The sequence below is a fragment of the Lissotriton helveticus genome, chromosome 7 (assembly GCF_964261635.1).
Source record: "Lissotriton helveticus chromosome 7, aLisHel1.1, whole genome shotgun sequence".
NCBI lineage: Eukaryota > Metazoa > Chordata > Amphibia > Caudata > Salamandridae > Lissotriton > Lissotriton helveticus.
In genome coordinates this window covers 1,163,224,324-1,163,246,182 of record NC_136068.1, presented here as the reverse complement: position 1 = coordinate 1,163,246,182, position 21,859 = coordinate 1,163,224,324, and the positions used below count along the sequence as shown (strand labels likewise).

General features: G+C 43.9%; 1 protein-coding gene across 1 annotated transcript in view; it reads right to left on the bottom strand.

Annotated features, from left to right (window-relative positions):
- The window catches only part of RGS9 (regulator of G protein signaling 9), a 946,886-nt gene that overhangs the window by 205,096 nt on the left and 719,931 nt on the right, over positions 1–21,859 (bottom strand). Inside the window, exon 15 of the mRNA XM_078650792.1 lies at positions 6,335–6,473. Coding sequence (XP_078506918.1) covers positions 6,335–6,473 — 139 coding nt within the window. The remainder of the gene's footprint in view (positions 1–6,334; positions 6,474–21,859) is intronic.

Here is a 21,859-nt window from a genome sequence, read left to right as displayed (position 1 = left end):
ACGTAAATCAAATCAAAATGTTTGTACAGCAACCTGAGTTTGAAATTAAAGTCTCCTGTGATCTTCTGCGTGCACACATGCCCCCTTTAAAGTGACAACCAATACACAGACACCCAACTTATTTTGACAGAAAATATACCCGCTCGTCTCTGTATAATGAATATACATCCTTGAATATTTTGTTACGTTCTCTTCACATGTTTTCATTCCTTTACTGTGTATGTAGTCAATAGGTTACACTCCTAGTCTAGTTGGAATTTGCACAATGCCAATAAATTACCTCCTAAATAAACTCTGAGGGTCTGATTCACAAAGATTTTCCAATAAGTAGGTTATATTCTATTTTCCTATATTCATTTTTCATAACTCTTGTAGTACTCCTGGCTTACTACAGGAGTAAGACAGAAGTATTAAAAGGATAAATCACAGCATAATATTTTGAACCCCATGGGCCCAGATTTACTATGATTATATGTCTCGGTTGGTCTCTTTTGGGGTACAGTCCGATGCAAAATAATTTTGGGGATTTACTAAACCATACAAAGCCACTTTGCATTGTTTAGTAAATACAAAGTAACGCAACGCAGTCCATAGTGCGGCAGTGAGTTTCTCTGCATCAAGTAGTCGTTACATGGATGGGACATGGATGTTCCCATGCATCCACCAGTGGATTTTGATGCACACCCAGATTTACAAAGACTTGTAAACCTGGGTTTGCGCCAAAATGGTGCACCTACTCGACAATGGTGTAACACGGAGAAATATCTTTAGTTCCCCTTGTCACTTCCACTTTCTATGTGTGCAGCTCACATGGAAAGAGGAAGAAGTATATGCTTCTTAGGATTGTTTTTGTGGAGGAAGGAGTCCGTTCCTGCACAAAAACAATCCTAACCATGACACATGCACCGTTGCACCAGTTGCAAGGGTACCTGCATTGGTGCTACTCAGCACGCAGTGCACCAGCTCAAGGTGAGAGCAGAAATGCTTCATATCTTTGTGAATATAGAGAATTTCTGCAGACCTGCCAACCTCGAACAAGATTTCAGCGTGTTATGGAACAGGACCAGGAGGTGGTAGGGCCTGGGGAGTGGGCCTGTTGACTCTGCCGCCATGAAAGTGCTTTGAAGGGGAATGGCCATTGAGAGGGGGCCATTCCCATGTATGTGATGCACTCTAAAGCCCCCCGACAGAGATAAGCATTGGCAAAGCCAATAGGTCTCGGCAATCCAAGATGCATTGGCATTGTCAATGTTATCGTACTTTAGATATGCGTTATTCATCCCTAGTAACTAGAATACTTTGCCCTGCCCTTCGAGAGGCCTGTAGTGATGCCAGCCATGCAAAATCTCATGTTGTTTGGAGGAAGGGTGATGTGGCGGAGAGCCTGAAGGCAGTCCCCATCTTTAGGTTAGTCATTCACTGCATTCGCAGCCCCAAGTAGAGGCAGAGAAACAGGATTGGTGGTTAGAATTGTAAAGACCAGATTGTCTAGTTGTCAGCTCAGGAGGTTGAGCCCTGCTCACACAAGGTGCACTCAGTAAAGTCAGCAAGTAGCAACTGCTGGCTCAGCCAGTACAAATAATTGAAGTCTTCGGACACAGGAAGGGAAGCCGAGGGACCATAGGAAGTGACCGGCCACATAAGGATGTATGGCCCAGGTGTCTGGCGCTGGTAAATTGCACTACGTAACCTACTGCAGGAAGGAGTTTGGGCAGAGTAAGCCCGCCTGTGAAAAAATACAGCATGCCAACAGAGACCCAATTCATGGAGTTCACAGTGGTCGAGTCAAAAAGGAGTTGTGACTTAACACCAGAGCAGCTGACTTTGGAATTGCAGAACCAGGTTTGAGCCCTGGTATTAACTCAACATCCTGTGATTATTGGCAAATCAGTTAATCAACCTGTGCCTGAATCTGAACTTGTGTAATGTAATCAGGTTCTCATGTAAATAGTTGTAACGTCCTGCCCAAAAAAACTAAGACTGGACTGGGTGTTTCCACCAGTAGTGAAGCACAGCATGAGTGGATGTGAGGACAGCGAGCAGTCGAACTCTAAAGCTTACATTGCCTTTACTGAGTATGGTGGCATAACATGTGCTGGGTCACCACAATGATGGACAAAGGGGGCAAGGAGCGACGAGGAAGGGTGTGGAGGTATGGAACAGCTGCCCTGTGAAAACATCATCTGAGATTTAATCTCAGTCTTTGAATGCTGAGCAAATGTGATGAGATAAGAACTTGATTTACAGCCCTGTTACAGCCCTGTAAAACATGAGTGCTTCTGAAGAGGGCTCTTAAAACACAGAAAAAAGAAGTTCCTAAAACAGTCATTAAATGAGACCAGTGGTAAAATAGGGAATACGAATAAGAGTGTGACAATGGAGCCAGCAAATAGGATGCCTATAGACGAGCTGAAGCCCACAAATTATATACAACATGTCTCTTTCTAGGCAGTACATGCGATGTCTAGAGCAGAGACCTAAAAACGCAAATGAGGCTTCAAAGGATGCAGCTGATGTCCCAGGGAGATTGTACAACCCCAATGGGCATAAGCTATGCTCAGCCTCCAGACTAGGCGAGTTGGAAACACTCTCTGCATCTCTGCAGTGGTTTCTAGCTAACATTTGTAAGAGATGAGGGTCTGCTTCCTATGGTCATCCCCACTTTTTGCTGTGATTCTCTGTTTTTTCGACTTTAGTGTGGCTGTGGGCCTGCTAATCAGACCCACAGCCCAGCTGTTCTCTCTCTAAATTAATACCATGTACTTTAGGTACATACCTGATTGGGTATTGGGTCACCTTTGTGAGCCCCTGTATAGTGTACCATAGGTACCCAGGGCATAAGTGCACCCAAGGCCTACCAGGGGCTACAGCATGTATTATGCCACCTCTGGCTGGCCATCTAAACTGACAACACCGGCGAATCACTCAGCTTGGATAAGGTGGTGTAATCATCCCTTACTTAGATATAGTATATCTATATCTACCTTATATATAGACACATATGCACCTATAAGTCACCCCTATGGTGGGCCTCGACAATCCTGCAGGCAGAGTGCTTGGTTTTATGTGAGAGGGTGCTCTAGCATGAGCTGAGCCCTTCTGCAGCTTTCAGAACCATGCCCTTATAGCTGTTCTATGATATAGCCATACCATATACTCTTAAGTGCATTATAATCCTCGCCGTTAATGCTAACTTTGGTTTGGCTTTATCAAAACATGTTGTGTAAGGTGTCAAACACTTTGGAATACTACCCCCTCCCCCGCCAGTTCTGGCGGCGGGGGTAGCATTCCACCCCTCTGGAGGGAGAAGACATGTAGTTACTGCTTTACCCGGTTAAAGTTAAACAGAGCCTCAGCATCACAAAATGGATGCTGCTGCCACAGACACGAGTCTGACCTCCTGCAGCTGGGCGAAACTCCGGCAAGGGACCCCTGGACCATAGGTTTCCTGTCGAGGGAGGTGCTAGCACCTCCCCAGACAGCCTGTAGTGTATTGGGGCAGGGTGGGTTGAATGGAAAGATGCTTTTCCAGACACTGCCGGGGGCACAAAAGGTGCTCCATGCATAGCCCGGTTCAACCCAGTTGCTGGGGCACTCCAGCCCTGCTCTGGCATGAAACTGGACAAAGAGAAAGGGGTGTAACCACCCCCTTCTCAGGGTCCACCCATAGGAGGGACCTAGCAGGTAATCCAGCCCCTAAAATCAGTATAAAGATAGGAGCTGTGTCTAGAGACATTAGATTATTCTGGACTGAAACTCTGAAATGAAACTCTTGGACCTTCGATGTTCTATACCAACTAGACGACTGAAGACATCTCCCTTGTGGCCAAGGAGTGACCACCCTGTGCAAACAGGCACCACCAATAACTTGCAAGTTTGCCATGTCGACGCTCCTGCCGGAACCCGAAGACTCAGCGACTCAGGAACTGGACTTTCAGACTTCTCCGACTCTGACCCACATCCACAGCAAAGCTGAGACCCGTGGCGGACACGAGAGATGTTGGACTGGACACCCTGGACTACCTGCACTTTGCTAACAGTGCAACTACCGAGGCACCCTTGTAGTTGTGCTTTGGGGTTTGAGAAGCCCCAGACCCGAGCGCCATTTGCACGGAAGCTCAACCCTCCACACTCCATGAGTGCCTCGTGGGCCTGCTCTTGCATTTCAGCTTGACGCTTCTTCCCGGTTGCAAGCCCGTTGGCTTGTTAGCCCTCCGAAGACCTCCTTTTAATACTACACTGCTTTCCTGGTTGCTCTAGGCTTGTTCCAGCTTCCCTGCAAAGAAGAAGCTCCCCAGATCTTGCTGGTCTGAGCTGAAGCCCGTCTTCCCTTCCTGCGTGGATTGTGTTTACCAAGGCTTGTTGGGTCCAATACGAATAGCCACACCGCAGTCAACTAGATCCTTCCTGGAACAGCTTGAATCCAGCTCCTGGTTGTCGTCCACGCCTCCTGGTCCTCGTGGCTGCAGAGACAAGCTTCACCTTCTTCACCTGAAACACTTGACATCGCCTGGTTCCTTCCTGGTCGCTGGCTAGTGACCCAGACTCTGTCCCCTCTGCTTTCAGGTTCTTCTCATCTTCGATCCACCCTTGGATCCACCTGGACACTTTTCTCCTGGTCGCCTGCAGCACTTCTTTGCAGCTCTCCATAGGAAACAGCGACACAACCTGACACGAAGAGACACCTATGCACCCGGCTTCCCTGGGTGAGGTAACTCAAGTACTCCGGAGCTCCCGTGGGTGTTGACTCTCGAAGTGTCCTAGTTTAAAAGGGTTTTACTGTAGTCCTTACCTTAATCAACTACTTTGTAACTTTTACGTTCCCATTATAACTCTATGGTAACTCGCGACTGTGTTCCCACACTGCACGCGTCTCCCGTTGGTCTCCTACTTCCTACCCTTGGTTCTGTAGTGTAGCCCAGCGATTCCCTAGGCCCTAGGCCTATTCACTGTTCCTGAAGTGGTCCTTATGCCACTTACTTAGTATATGGTTCGTGAGGCCCCTAGGGCAGAATTGTATTTGTGCAACTTATAGTATGCTTAATGAGTAACTTGTAACGTATCTCAAACTCGGACCTCATAAAGAGTACAGAGGGGTTGTGTTAGTAATAAATACATATATATTTGATATATACCTTGTGTGGTGTCCTTTCATTTGGTATTCAAGGGACTATATATGGTAAAACTGCTGGCTTCACATGCTCTCTGAAGTTTAAGACTGCTGGTCCATGCTACCACTAGGATAGCTTGTCTATAAGGTTGACTTTACAACCACCATCAATAAGGGTTGTTTAAACTGGTGCAACGTGCCCACTAGAATAGTGGACATCATATGCCAGGCTAAAATCTCACAACATTGTCTTCCACTGTGTGATATCAGCTCCTCACCGGAAGACCATGTGAAACACTGTGGCATCTTGTGAGTTGGCAGGCATGTTACTGATAGCAAAATAGTGGGGTAATCCTATAACCCCACTTCAGTGGCGACAGCCTCATTTTTCAAAGTGCATTTGCTTCCTTCTTTTCATCTGAAAAACTTTTTTCTTTCTTTTTTTTCTTTTCTTCATCCAATGTAAATCCCGATGTAATCCGTTGCACAATCACTTTACTTTCAATTATCTTTTCTTATTCGTATCCTCATGCAAGGCAAATACAAGGCAAATGCAAATTTCCCAGGTTTCTCATGTGTTGGCGGCCCTTCCGAACCTCTCAACCAAAAACACGACTAAAGCATAGGTCCTTTCAAGCAGTTTGTTTATTTATCATGTCCAATGCATTTCGGACCCATCTGGTCCTTCGTCAGGGAACATACTGCTTAACTGGAAACATCATCCTCTCTCTTGTGGAAAATAGACAAGAGAGAGGATGATGTTTCCAGTTGCATGAGGATACGAATAAGAAAAGATAATTGAAAGTAAAGTGATTGTGCAACGGATTACATTGGGATTAAGATTGGATGAAGAAAAGAAAAAAAAGAAAGAAAAAAGTTTTTCAGATGAAAAGAAGGAAGCAAATGCACTTTGAAAAATGAGGCTGTCGCCACTGAATTGGGGTTATAGGATTACCCCACTATTTTGCTGTTTATGTTTTACATGTGCAGTGTGGGCTGGGCACGTAAAAAAGTGAGCACGCCATGCGGAAAAGATTTGGTCTAAAATGATAAGTTAATTATGGTTGAAAAACGGTGTGCAACCCTTTACTTATGAGGCATGTTACTGATGTCTCCCTTTCATGCAATGCAGTCCAGCAAGTTACTTTGCTGTGTCACATTTGTGAAATAATAGTAAATATGCCCCTTGGTCTGTTATGCATTAAGAGTAAGTGTACAACAGACCTTCTTCATCAGCATATAGATGTGGGTCTGAGCAGCGTCAAGAACGTAGCGGTGCGGGTGTTTCAGGCCCTTTACTGTGATGTCCATGGTTTTGCCGTCAATGTTGATCCAGCGCCTTGCCCCGGGAGCCAGGAAGAGTCTGAAATGAGAGAAACAGGAAGCTTGAATCAGCACAAACCACATCATAGATAAAGCTTTTGCTGTGCATGAGCCCAAACCCAGCCAAATCGAGCTTGCGCATTAGGGTGGTTCTGTTTGACACTCTGTAATAATTGCCTTGGGGAAATGTATCCACCTAGATATTGTGCAACCGGCTGACAGAAAAAGGTATTTGAGAGGATGTGGCACATTACTGTAAATTGAAAGTATACAGAAAATAACTTGTTTAAGACATCTTTACCAAAGGAAGACTTTGCATTTTTTCAGGCCTGAAAAGAAAACGCTTTGGATATAAATTTTATTGAAGCACAACAGCTCATACAGGACAGTGTGACGCATTTCCTTGCCATTGTAGGAACTTATTTCAGTTTCCATTTGTCTAGCAAAATCTGTCTCACAAATGGACATTACTGCCTCTCTTCTGCTTTTTACAATCCCCTAGTTTACTTTTTTCTTTTTTCTTCTGTTTCGGGGTTAGAGGGGTTAATGTGGCTGGGCGGCCTGGTCCGTTACTTCCTGAGAGTAGCAGCTCTTTGTCGTGTAAGGAGCGCAGGAGGTATCTATTCCTAGCTACTGGGGGGACAATAGCTCCTGTCTGTTTTAGTGTTATGCCTGCCCCTCCATTTTTCTGGTTTTCCTGGCCCTTTTGACTCCGACTCCCCTGCAATGGACACGACCTCTCCTCAATATTCGTTATGGTTGATGCTGTCCCAATGTCCATTCCTTCGGGGCTCCTATACTCTGCTGGAGCCTGACCCTTTATCTCCACCACTGACGCTGCACTAATCCGCTCCCGGTGCTCCACACTATCCTTAAATACCAATATATCGTTCAGCAGCCCCCCTCTTTGCCTTTCATAAGGGGAACTGATCACGCTCACCGTGTTCACCGCTAGCCTGCCTCTACAGCTGCCATGCAGGTAAATCCTCGCCGCCGCCGCTCGTGTCCTGCACCAGGCTCTTGCCAAACTCCAGGCGCCGCGCTGCTCTGCAGCCGCCCGTAGCGTCGCGTCTTTCGTGTAACTCTCCCGGGGTCGTCCCATGCGTGCGCAAGGTCCTAGCGCCCCTGGGTTCCCACTCGGCGGCAGCTCGAAGGAAAAATCAAATAGAACCGTCAAAATCCCGAGCCATTATTTTCCTAACAAAACCCCCGCATAATCTCACCGCTTAGATCCCTGAATCTCGCTGCTGCTGCTGCAGGCACTGACACCGCAGTCTCACTCGGCAGTCTCTCCCAGGTCGAGGACGTGCTCTCGCAGCCGGCGTTAGCCTGCCGCCATCTTCCTCCCAGCCGTTTCAGTGTATTATTGCCAAATCAACTAAACCTCCTCCCTCTTTGGTATCCTACTTCAAGATAATGGAGAAGACAGTCTCCAGCCCTATATTAAACATTGGATCAGGTCCAAACGGGAGTGGTGGGCAAATAAAGCAAGTAGAGCAAGCGAGTACTGGTGTAGGTACAGGACAGGCCCTCCCGGCCCTCCCGGTTAATGCATTGGGAGACTCTTCACAATTAAATGTTACGCTCCAGAACAAATATGCCCCTCTGCTGTTGGACCCTGAGACCAACCTGGGAGATCTAGGGGGGGCCCGAGAAGAACTTGAGCCCGAGACAGCACCCATAACCATATCTTCTTCTATACCTATATCGGCATCCATGTCCATGTCAGCATCAGCATCATCATCAGATGAACCGCGGAAGGAGAATCAAAGCTTAGAGACCCTTCTATTTACTCTGAGGGAAGATCTCCTGGCAAGTTTGCTCCCTAAATTTGCAACATCGGAAGCCAACCAGAGTGAGATCACTCGAAAATGCACAAGTTTGGAGAATAAAATGGATGAGATAGGTACCAGAACGGAGGCTTTAGAGGGAGAGGTCGCTACTCTCACAAAAGTGTATGAGGCGCACTCTAAGGCCATAACTGAATTGAAAGAGCAGAACAGGTCTCTGCAACTAGATTTGGAGCGATTGGAAATCCATTCCAGGAGAAATAATTTGAAGTTTCTAAAGGTTCCGGAAGGAATAGAAAATGGGGATGGGAAGACTCTAGTATGCAAACTACTGCGAGAAGGTGTATTGAAAGATAGACCAGACATTGAATTGGAAAAGGAGATCCAAAGAGCGCACAGGGATCCATTTCGGCAACATTCTGGGCGGAATGCACCAAGGAAAATCTTAGTAAATTTCCTAACATTTTCGGTGAAGGAGCTGATTCTGAGTAGGGCGCTCACAGATACATCATTGCAGATCAACTCAGTTAAATATTCAATTCGTTCAGATGTAGGCAAGGTAACAGCTCAGCGACAGTGGGAGTTGGGTTCACGTATGCAGGAACTAAGAAGTTTTGGTGCTCAAGTCATGATGAAATTCCCAGCATCATTACGAGTTGTTTGGAACAACAAGACTTATAACTTCATTTCCCCACAGGAAGTAGACCGTTTTCTGGAAACTATGAAGGATCACCAAGAAGCTCAGCAAGTGCAAAGAGAGGCCCGAAGCTAAATATATGTAAAAAAAAAAAAAAAGGACATTGTAAAATAATACAACAAAGAAAAAAAAAAAATCTTTGAAGAAGGGAAGTGTAGGAAAAGAAAAAAAAAAAAAAAAAAAGAAGGGAAAGTGGAAAAAAAGGGAGTTAAATTAATAAAAAATAAAAACAAAAAGGAAGGGAAAAGGGTAAGAGGGAAAAAAGTAGAAAGGAAGAAAGGGGAAAGGAAAGAAGAGAAGAGAGGAAAGAAAAAAAAAAAAAACTTTATTTATCACTACTTTCTTTTTTCTTTTACACTTAAATACACAGATATGAGGTGGAGATAGAGGCATTGACACAGTATATGTATATGTAAATACACTAAGGTGCGGCAGAGACTAGGCCAGGGACAAGGCTCTCAACGGCGAAAAGATCGCCAAGGTTCAAGAGGGGGGGTTCCTCAAGGGAGGGAAGGGGGGGGAGGGGTTAAAAGACATAAAAGAAAATTTTCCTCATATATCAATGTTATCTGAAATGGCTTGGGAAATTATAGTAATAGCAAATAATGACGACAGAAGGGGTGGAATAAACGCGGGGATGGCCATCTTTTTTTTTTTTTTTTTTGTTTCTTCTCCTGATCAATGGCGGGGGATAATTTAAAGTTTATAAGCTGGAATGTGAACGGGCTTAGAGAGGATAAAAAGCTGAAAAGAATCTGTGAGTTTCTGAGAAAATCAGATGCTCATATTATTATGCTAGAAGAAACACATCTAGACCAGAAAGAATGTAAAATAGCCTTCAAAAATCAAAGATGGATACAAGATCTCCTCTGCTCTAATCAAAGCAGCAAAATAAGGGGTGTGGCTATCATTGTTAGAGCAAATAGTGGGGTAAGGGTGGAAAAGTACGATACAGATGACACGGGAAGATGGCTGACTGCCTTCATAACTATTAATAACATGAGGTTGACATGTGGAGTTTACTATGGTCCGAACCAGGACTGTCCAGATGCATTAATTAGCTTAAAATCCAGTCTATTGGAGCAAGATACACCCATTATCTTAGGAGGTGATTTTAATTTAGTTTTTGATTCAAAACTTGATCGTACTTCTAGGGCCGTCTCTCTCTCTCTACCTAAATCGAAGAGAGAGCTTAAAACTATCATGAAAGAATTTAGTCTGATTGACGTATGGAGAGTCAAGAACCAGAATAATAGAGACTACTCATTTTACAGCCATAGGCATAAACATCATTCGCGTATAGATTTTTACTTAATCGATCAAGAGCTCGTATCCAAAGTCATGACCACTTCCTATGTTCCAGCAATATTATCTGACCACTCAGTAGTAACCCTGTCTATAAAGATTCCACAGGGAGGGCAGGCCAGAAGGTGGACATTAGACAGATCGTTACTACAACAGGATGAAATAAGGGGAGATCTGAGGAGACAAATGGAGGAATATTTTGTGTTTAACAAGGCTACTGCTCCTGAACAAATAGTGTGGGAAGCTTTCAAGACCTACTTAAGGGGTTTATTTACCACTATAATGATTAAGAGAAGTAAGAATAGGAAGGAAACAGAGAGGAACTCATTACAGGAGATTAAGCAAAAGGAGCAACAACTGCAGAAAGCTTCACTCGAACAACATGCCAACATTCACATTTTACAACAAGAATTAGAAAATTTTAAAGCGAAATATCAGGCGAATCTTGATAAGATCATCAAAGAAAAATGGGATTCAAGTAAACTTAGCAACTTCTCATATGGGGAAAAATGTGGCCGCCTTCTTGCTTGGAAGGCTAGGTCTGATAGAGCAAGAAATCAAATCAACGGCCTTAAAGTGAAAAGCTCTGGTGATGTCTCTTATGCTAATGAGGTAATATCGGAAGAGGCAAGAAGATACATGCAGACCCTATATTCTGAAACCAAGGATGAATCTAATCTGGTTGTAGATGGATGGTTGGAGGGGGTCAGACTTCCGCAGTGTCAGGAGGACGATTTTGACTTTGTAAGATCTGAGATAAAAGAGGGGGAAGTCCAAAGTCAGATGAAGAAGATGGCAAAAGGAAAAGCTGCAGGCCCGGATGGACTTCCTGTGGAGGTATATCAAATTGGTGCGGAGATAATTGTCCCAGTTCTCACTTCTTTGTTTAACAAAATATATCTGGCTGGTGAACCTATTCCAAAGACCTGGTTGGAGGCCTTAGTTGCTTTAATCCTGAAGCCGAATAAGGACCCCCTGACTATTGAATCATATAGGCCGATCTCCCTTCTGAACACTGACTACAAAATTTTTGCAGGAGTTTTAGCGGCGAGGCTGGCCAAAGTGATTAAAACCATTGTACATGAGGATCAGAGGGGTTTCATGCCAGGTAGGCAGATTAATGAGCTGACTTTTCAGGCCATCACAGCAATAGACTATGCTACTGATAAGAAACTTCCGTTGACTATTGTAGCAATAGATGCCGCAAAGGCATTCGATCAGGTAAATTGGGATTATCTCTGGGATGTACTGTCCGCATTCGGCTTACCTATTAACTTCATCACCTCTATAAAAGCATTGTACCTGAACCCAAAGGCAAGGATTTTTGTAAATGGGACGTTCACAGATTGGGTTCAAATATCAAGGGGTACTAGGCAGGGGTGCCCCCTTTCCCCCCTATTGTTCAATTTATATATCGAGCCATTAGTGAATAAATTAAGGGCAGATCATTTAATAAAACCCTTTTCCATAACCGATCTGGATTTAAAATTCGCCCTATATGCAGATGACCTTTTAATGTTCACTTCCAATCCTGAGGTAGCAATACCTAGACTTTTTGAACATGGAGAAGCTTTTGGAAAGACCTCTGGATATAGAATAAATAAGGATAAAACGGAAATCATGCAATGGAATCAGGAGGTAGTGTTGCCTGAAGCAAAATTAAGGATGAGGTACCTTGGGATCCAGTTAGTCCAGGACATTACTCAGATATCGAAAGTTAATCTGGACAAGGTGTATAAGGAAATCTGTGGACAATTACAGCGTTGGTCCGGGCTCCCATTAAACATCTTCGGGAGGGTTAATCTTATAAAGATGATTATACTACCAAAGGTAACTTTCCTGTTTAACTCAATACCCTTATCTTTTGACACAAAGGCGGTGGGTAAATTACAAGGAAAAATAGGTTCATTTATCTGGAACTCCAAAATGCCCAGAATTTCTGCTAAAAAGTTAAGAAGACAGTTAAAAATGGGAGGTCTGGCGCTACCTGACATCTTGCATTATGCCCATTCCTTCCACTTTAAAAATTTCAGAGTCATGGCAGGTAAGGCAGATACATCTTTTTTGGGACGTTTGTTTCAGGCAATACTGCATGGTATCCCCCAAGGCCACGAATACTTCTTATTCAAGTTTGGAGACCCCAGATTTTATAAAAAGGTCAGGCTAAAGGTTTTAGTCACGGCTCTGAAGAATTGGGTTTTCTTCAGGAAAAAATTACAAATTCCATACTATGCCTCTCAGGCCCCAATTTGGGACTCTCCAGGGACCCCAGAATGTCTTAGAGACCAACTGTCAACCCCTCTCAAATTAGCAGGGTTAATGCAGTGGAGAGATTTACAAAATGATCAACAGCTGTTGGGGTGGGATTCCCTCTTTATGTTGACGGGAGGAACCCTTACAAGATTTAAATATTACCAGCTTTCAAGCTGGTGGTCTACGGAAATTTGGGATTGTACATCTAACCCGAAATTTGATTTTGTAAATAGAAAGGGGCGTTGGGATAAAGAGCTCGCTTTTTGGTATGAGACATTAATGGAAAAAGAGGGAGTTACTGATGTGGAGCTTCAGAATCTCTGGGGAAATGTTGTAGGGCTGGATAGTAACAAACTGCTAGACTTGTGGGGGGATTCTTTTAGTCTGGTGAACGGAATAGTAAAATCAGCTCCTCTCAAACGAAACCATCTGTTCACATTGTACAGGGTGTATTTCTCCCCAAAAAGACTGTCAAGGATCACAAACCTACAATATAGCTGCCCAAGGTGTAAATCTTTAGAGGCAGATGATTTGCATATGTTTGTAGAATGTCCTAGCCTTAACCTGTTTTGGAAAAAAATGGAGGGTTTTTTGATGGATGTGCTAGGAACACGGATTGTGGTCTCACCGGTAATGATTCTGTTCGGTATGGAGACGGACTACCATCTCGCGAATCAGCAGACTAAATTTATTTTCTATGTGATGTTATTGGCAAGACGAGAAATATGTAAAGTATGGAAATCTGAAGATGCTCCCACTTTCTCTGATTGTTTAAGGTATATTATATATATTAGTGAGTCTGATATAGCATGTGATAATTCCTCAGAGTCTAAGATCTGGGAGCTCCTTGTGACATGGCGGAACAGATGAGAGTATTCCGATGATTTCACCTGGGTACTGTCGGTGCTTAGTCCTCAACCAATCCGAGGGTCGCCAAGTCACAGAGGTTGAGGTGGATAAAGCAAACAGTAAACACTAGAGGGGAGTATCTCTTTCCGGCCTTCTCTGGCATCGAATTCTGTGGTCGTAACATCGCGTTGCCAGGGGGGGGGAGAGGATCTCCGTCTAGAGCACCCAAATAATTGGTATATGAGGAATACAAAAAAAAAAAAATAAATAAATAAAAAACAAAAACAAATGGACATTACTACGAGGAAACACAATGCATTCGGATGGACACTGCTGTGAAAAGTTTTGTGTAAAACTTTCAGTGATAAGGTTAAATCCATAAAGATATGCTTCTGTGTGAAGATTATAGTGGATGTTGTTTACCGTAACTCGGGTGATGTCAGAGGGTTTATAATCTAAGTCTCTATAAATCAGAATCTGGCAGTAGAATATGAAGCAGATAAAAGTGGCGAGGAGCGAAAGAGAGAGAATTATAGAAACTCGAAGTTAAAGACTGGGGCTAGGCAGCAGAAAGGTGCAAACTAAACAGGGTCGGATAATTACAATCGATTCTTTATACCTTTCCTATAACTGTCCCATGTTTGAGGTTATACTAATTTTTGAAATGTTTTAACAGTCTTTATTTGCTCTTCTATTTCTTTTGTCCTCATTTCCCCTCTTATTCTGCATCCATCTTTCCCCTTCTCGTTAGAGTTTACTTTTTCTATTTCTCCTTGTCTCTTAATAAATACAAATTCTCATGTATTCAGAATATTTGACTATTTTTATGATGATAGGAATTTCTTATATTGTATGTTATAACAGATTTCACAACATATTGTTATTACATTTTTATGTATTTATTCAGATTACAGTTGGCTTGAACACATTGTTATGTTATGTCATTTCTATTTAATATAGCGCACAACTCACCCGGGGGCATCTCAGCACTGTTGCTCTCAGCACTGTTGCGGAAACAGGGATCGAAGAGAAGGAGAGGATATCAGAATAGGTGGGATTTGAGAAGTTTCCTAAATTTGTAGTAGTTCGGACATGTGCGAACATGGAGTGGAAACTTGTTCTAGTAGTAGGGAGCAAGGTAGGAAAAACTCTTTCCACTGCTGCGAGTCAGACGAATGCGAGGAACATACAATAAGGCTTTATCACATGATCTTAGGCAACAGCCTGGAGTGTATGCTTTGATTTTTTGTTGCAGATATAACAGGACGTTGCCTTTTAGGGCATTATAGGTAAAGCAGCAGATCCTAATACAGGATCTTTTCTTCACTGGCAGCCAGTGCAGTTCCCTCAGCAACAGAGCTGAGGTCGTGCCGGAAGTTCAATTGTGAACAAGTCTGGCTACAGTGTTTTGAACTACCTGGAGTTCGGCAACTAGGATCTCATTAATATTCGCTAGGAGGGCATTGCCGTAGTCCAACCTGCTTATTACTAAGGCTTGGACTAGAGTCTTACGGGCACAGGTTGGAAGGCAAGGGAATATTCTGCGCAGAAGGTGCAGGTTATGATAGCATACTCCGGAGGTGGCCAAGATGTGCTCTTTCATTGTTAGCGCTTGGTCTATTTTCATGCCAAGGTGTTTTTTACTGCTTGTTTGGGCACAGGAATGGAGCACAGTTGGAGAAGCCACTAATCATCTGTCCAAATAGAGGAAGCTTTCCCAAACAGCATGATCCCCGTCATGTCTGCATTAACTTGGAGATAATTCCTGTTCATCCCATCAGAGATGGCTAGCATGCCCATGGTGAAATGTTTTTTTTGCCGCTATCAGGTCAGGATCAAATGTAAACATCAACTGGGTGTCATCCGCATATGAGATTATTTAGAAGCCAAAACATTTGGCGAGGAGGAGAGTAGTAAAGTTGTGATCTATATTAAAAAGAACTTATGGGGAGTTGCCAGCCTGTTCAATTTGATTAATGATAGAATTACGCCTTGAAAGTTTATTATTAAGATGATAGCAAGACAGGGCCTGTTTGGAAAGATCCCTATCTTGAGGCTTTTTGCTTCTAAACCAGTGCCTCTCTGGGTTCTTACACCTTGACGTTTCTAGTTTCAGCTCAGAGAAGAACATGGGGCCGTCGGTGTTTGGAGGGGCAGTGGTTTCTATAGGGGACTGTATCGTCCAGGGCTTTGGTTAGGGCAGTGTTGAAGGACTCCGGTAGGTTGGTGACCTCAGGATTGTTTTGCAGCAGGCTGAGATGGAAAGCTTCCCTAAAAGCCTCAAGAGTAAGTTGATGCCATGGTCTGTAGGCATGTGGTGCCGGTCTACTATTACTCTTTGTGATGGAAGGATGCAGAGACTGAATGTGAAAAGTATTTAAGAAATGATCTGTTCAAGTGAGGGGAGTTGGTACCTAACATTCTAGAAGTTCAGTGTTCGAGAACAGCAGGTCCAGCGAGTGGCCTGCTATGTGTATGGGGCCTCCGAATTGTTGGGAGAGTCCTAGTATTTCCAGGTCCGCTAATAGCTTAGTGACTTCGGAATTAGTGTGGTCTTTCCCATGGTAATTGAAGTCACCTAGGAGTAAGAATTTATTTGAGGCTAAGACCTGGGTGGCAAATTCTTTCACCAGCTGTTGGCTGAAATTGGACTTGGATCCTGGGGGGCAATAGATCAGCGCTCCGTTCCAGGTACCGGTAGTGGAGAGATTTATTTAAAAATACACATCTCTAAAGAATCAGAGATAGTGGCCGTAATCCATGATACATTAATTGTATTTTTGAAGGCTATGGCAATGCCTCCGCCTAGTTCGTGTCCTCTGTCAAGTTTAATCAGTTTGTAGTTATCAGAAATGGCAAGCGCAACGGCTGGAAGGTTGGACAGATTCAGCCACATTTCTGCGCCCGGTCCGGCATCGGCTTTTATGGACTAGTGTACTAGAGCGCTAACCACCGCCCCTGCCGGAAGTGGGTCCAAAGGCTTTCTCCACGCAATCATCTACGGAAGCTGCGGCGGACCGGAAAGCGATGGCACCCTCAGATGAGCGTGAGAAAGGAAGTGGATGTGCAATGATTAAAACAGTAAGTAAGGTGCAGATAAAAACAGGCGATTTAAAAATGAATTCCCAGATAGGGCTAATACTCGCAACTTGCACACAGCAGAAACACCAAAACATTTAGTAAAACAGTGGCTAGATACAACCTAAATAGTGGCAGCAGTAACACCAAGCGGATCCTGATCCTTGAACATTAAACTGCATTTGAGAGGCTTTAGGCAATATCTCCTTTTTTATTCTCATCAAAAAAGGAGCATTTGATAACGCTAGAATGGGTTGGAAAATCGTCAGGTGACATAGGTGGTCTTTTCTTCCATTGCTGTACATGAGTGCATGTACATTGGGAAAAGCATCTGAAAGTACCTATCATTTTTGTGCTGTTCTATCGAGTTAGAGTGTGACTGGCTATGTGAATGTGCCAGTAAAAATAACATACTGCGTAGAACATAGATTTGCCCTAAAAAGACACATTTTTTAATTCTCAAAATTCCCAGGGTTGTGATTGTCAATCTATGACTTTCGTAAATTTCCAGACGAACTATACACAGTGTGATGCCCACCAGTACACAATCTTTTTATAACTCTGAAAATATGTGCCCCTTTGAATAAACTCCTCGCCCTACTTATCTTTGAAAAGCATGAGTGTAGCATTGTGTCTCCCTGCCCAAAAAGACACGTACCTGGGCCTTTTGTTGAAGTACTTTGCTCTATGTTTCCAAACTGAGAAATGTGCTTGGACGCACAATTATTCTCCCCCTTCCCAGCGCCCAACCCTGACATAATCCTGCAAGTAATGTCGCCCTCCTTAGGCAGACTTTTCAAATGTTTATGTGGATTTCAGCACGAAAATTCGGACTCTCATTTAAATCAGGATTTCTGTTTTACCTGCATATTATTCGGGCGCCTTGCCCTTCTGACTCATGTTGGTGTCCGCCTCTTGCCATTTTTAGGTTTCGACCTGGCGAAAAGCTGCGCAAGCAGCGGTTCGCGCATGCAAAATCTTATGTCTTTCACTGTGGCTGGGAATCCGCCCCTCTGTTCCATTGGCTAGCTCCATAAATGGAGGCTAGCCATTGGAACAGAGATCTGTCCGTCAATTGCGGAGCAGATTCGGGGGCGTTCCGGCCATTTTTACTCATCCTGCCCCCTTTCATCACGTCATGCGGCGGTGGACGGATGTTATTTTTTTTTTGGTGCTTGTGGTTTTCGTCATTGTTGCCTCGTTCTCCTTGAGCACGGTGAGCAGTCTGAGCCTTCCCCGGGAGACAGACATGTTCTTTAAACAACCCAGACAGAGCACGGTGAGCAGTCCGAGCCTTCCCCGGGAGACAGACATGTTCTTTAAACAACCCAGACAGACATGTTCTTTAAACAACCCAATGTGACATTTTCCCCCAAAAAATGACTGTTTCTCTAATTACTTGTCCAATTGTCGGGACAGGAATTGTAATGCCGCGGCGCTGACTGCATTAAAGGGGCAGGGAGACGGAGTTCCCGTGATTCAGCAGGGGTGCAAATCTGTTTGTAATCTGAGGTACAATGTATGCATTCGGAGGCCTTAATTGCCTTTTCTTCCCTACGGTTCTGTCACCTAACCACATTCAACGCATTCCTGTGCTCGGCAGATTACAGCCAATCAGCGCATGCAGATAAAGGCCTTTGTCTCATCCTCGCCGAGGGCAGTGGTTAATGAAGAGAGGAGAGGGGGCAGGGGAGATAGCGCCCAAGAGCGGAATCCGCAGATGAATCTCAAAGCCGAGCTACCCACACTTTACAGTTTCACCCGTCACAAGCCGTGAATGTCACTTTACAGTTTCACCCGTCACAAGCCGTGAATGTCACTTTACAGTTTCACCCGTCACACGCCATGAATGTCACTTTACAGTTTCACCCGTCACAAGCCGTGAATGTCACTTTACAGTTTCACCCGTCACAAGCCGTGAATGTCTTACGGATTAAGAGAGGCACATTCTGCTTTCTTTTACTCAGTATTTATTTGCTCAGCAAAAAACGTAGGTTTCACATGCCTGCAAAAAGTAACCCCATTTTGTTTAAAAATGTGGTCACTTTGGGACCATTTCTAAGCTCCGTTACTTTCTTCAGATGAGCCCGGGAAGGAGGAGGACGCCGTGCAGTTCAGCTACCATTCACAAAGTGGACCGCTAATGATTTAAGAAAAGCCCCACTAAGATGAACCTATGATGGAGAGTAAATAACCACAAACATTTCGTTTTTACCATAAAGAGCAAGTGGTTGACGAAACCAACAGGAGGTAGCTCCCAGAGGCGTCCCCCCAACCTTATAAAAGATCAAGAAAAGGTGGACCGGACTGAAGCCTGTCCCCCATCTTTCCTAAAACAAGTGAAGCCTCATCAAAGGTGTTTTTACAAGAATAAAAAAAAGGGAGGAATAAAGTGAGCGGATGAAAAACGTGCTCAGCTATACCATAAGAAATATAACCAGGAAGAACAAACCTGGATTAAATTTGAGCTGCGAACGAGTCCTTGAAGAAGGTGCAGAATAAAAGAGGCACCGAAACGCCGTGTCGACAATTTTCGTTCCCATGATAAATTTCTTTTAATTTTAATTGTTAAGATGATGTTGTAATGTTTGCATAACACATTGCTATACTAGCAACTTTTTAAGGATGTTGTATGTTTTTGTTAAAAAATCTTGATAAATTGTGCATTTACCCTGTACATGCTACCATTTATTTTTAATTATTTTTAATCTTTTTTGCAATAAATGATTGATCAATGTTTTTATAAATATTACTGTTTCATGTCATTGTTGATACTATTAGGCACAAAGGTGTAAATTTGGTAACTGGTGAAACATTGTAACCCCCTGCGTCCGCATAAACGCCCTCATGAATGGTATAAGAATACTATTTATGTCATAGTGAACCCAGGAGAAGGTACCCTGTTTTTGTATAGATTGTTGACCCCATCCTTTTCCTGATAGAAAGGGTAGCTCCCATAAAACTTTTTTGTTTAGTTTTTCCTACCGCAATTCTGCCGTTTCCAAGCGCTGCAAATAAGTGATGCTACTGTGTGATTTACAAATAAGAAATGGGTTTGATCTACTGGGTTTTGGTCACGTAGTCACAGAGAGTCACTTTAGTTAGTATCAGAGACCCCCGTTTCAATCATGTGTGCCTGCCCCCCTCTCACAGTGTACCAGCAAAATACAACGCATCCCAGGGACATGCCCCGGTCACTCACTGTGCTTCTGCTGCGCCGAGGTATTCCACGCCCTCCCACCACCCTCCACACACGCAGCTACCAATTGTGAGCGTGTGCAGAGAGCAGCTGTTTCCTTCGTGGCTGGCCGGGCTGTGCCCCTCAACTGTTCACGTGCCCCTCCTGTGAAAGACCTAGCAGCCACGCCAAAATTCCAGTTATGCATGCATTCCTATCTTGAAATCAAGCGCCCGAATACCGTTGTGATATTATGTATATTTATATTGAGCTTTCGATGACCCTTGAAACCCCTTGTATACAGTTCACCGAGCCTGCACGCCCTCTTTGCCGCAGGTTCAAAAGCTGCAGCATATTGTTTCAAAGGTGAAGCATATTTGGTACAATAAGTGCCAGATTTGCAAAGGGTCGTGCAAAGTGAGGCAAATCGGTGCTAACCCTTGAAAGGGTAATTTTTTTCCAGCGTATTTTGCGCTGGAAAGGTGCAATTTTTTCAGCATACATAGTGCATTGCGCTGTCTTCCGAGCTTTAAGTGGGATGAAAAAACTTGAGGGTCTCTCAAAGGGGCGTGCTCAATGTAATTAGGGGCGTGTCTTAAAACTGTAAGCTAAAAATCTGTGCTTAGCATACTGTCGCCCGCCTTGTATTTTGCTGTTTTTGTCATGGCATCCAGATTTATTATACAATAAGTAACATCATACCTACAAGTCAGGACTATTGGCTTTGTTAGTTGCATAAGATAACTAAACAGCAACTATGACTTGTATATGATATTAAAAAAGCTTCCACTTAAAGCCCTGTTGACACCAGGACAATGTTGGTTCAACGAGAGAAAACTGGGCGTGCTACCTTGGGGTTTGGGGGTGGAGGGGACTGTACTTTAAGTGAAGCTCAGGTATACAGTGATGCGTATTAAACTAAATTTGACGTTACTGAATTGTATAAGATCATAAACTTGAGGAATTCCTGCGCTCAGTTTATCAACGCCGCCACACGTTCTCATTAGAGCAGGACGTTGGATTTACTCTCTATCACTGTAGATAGCATTGCGTAAATCGAATAGATAAGCTAAAATAGGAACAAGTAAATGGTCTTATGAAGTACTCTGGTGCGGCTGCAATAAGACGGACGCCAGCCCACAGCAGCTAAAAAACTGTCTGTGTGTGCGCCCGGGAAGTTTGGCTGACACACATGACGAGGTGGGGAGGGGAGTGGGTGGCTGAAGCCCTTTGAGCTCTATGGGCGTTGCGGACCTGCTGATTACAGAGCCACACACCCAGATACACGCCTCCGTGGTCACATTTATTCCTCAGACAGCACACTCTTCGCATGCTGCTTCTACAGTGGACTGGACAGAGAGATACAGACTGACCGGGGAGGCTCGCATTCACCATCCCCAAATTACAATCTCCAACTGGAGTTAAGTTGCCCGTAAAGCGCTTTTGCGAGGAGCGGCGGACGCCGAGAGCGGCGCTGGGCCGCGCGCGCAGCCTGGCCTTGCGGGGGCTTTGATGGATTGTGAGCGCATCTGAGCGGGCAACCTTTTCCTTTCAGACAGCCTAGCTCCCGAGGCTCTTTCCTATAACGGCCTTATGGCTTCAAATGCTCTGTAAGGACACGTTAATTAAACTGTAATTAATCATACTGTCCGGAGCAAACTTGAACAACTACCCTAATCAAACAGAAGTTAATAACGGCCCGCGATAGCCCCGGGCTATAACTTTTGTTAAGCAGGCTCCCGTTCAACCAGAACAGCTTTAGCCCCGGCCCAACATATGTGTTACATATTAAAACAAGTATTGTTATTAAAATGATACTGCCCTCTGGGACATAATGTATCATTAAGTGTATTTGTCCTTGAAAGCAAATTTACAGTCAAATCTTTTTTTCCTTTTCCGGAATATGCAAACGTTTTCCTTCTCAAATGGATGGACTAAAATTAAAGCGAATTTCTGAGGCTATTCGGCTTTCCGGGGCAGCGCCTTCTGCACACATTGTTAATCTACAAATTTGTATAAACATTTCTGTGGTCGTCGGTACACATAACAGCTCCCTACATTAAGACTCACACCTTAGTCCTACATTTTTAGAAATATTTAAATTGTCTATGTGCGCGCTCACATCTAAACACATATCGACTTCCTAGTATAAAATCCTAATAATATGCACCTAAAATATAAAATGGCACTTCTGGACACTTGAGTTATTTAAACACACGTGTAAAGAAAGCGTATCAGTAATGCTTCAGAAAAATCGCGGATTTTTTCTTCATTTT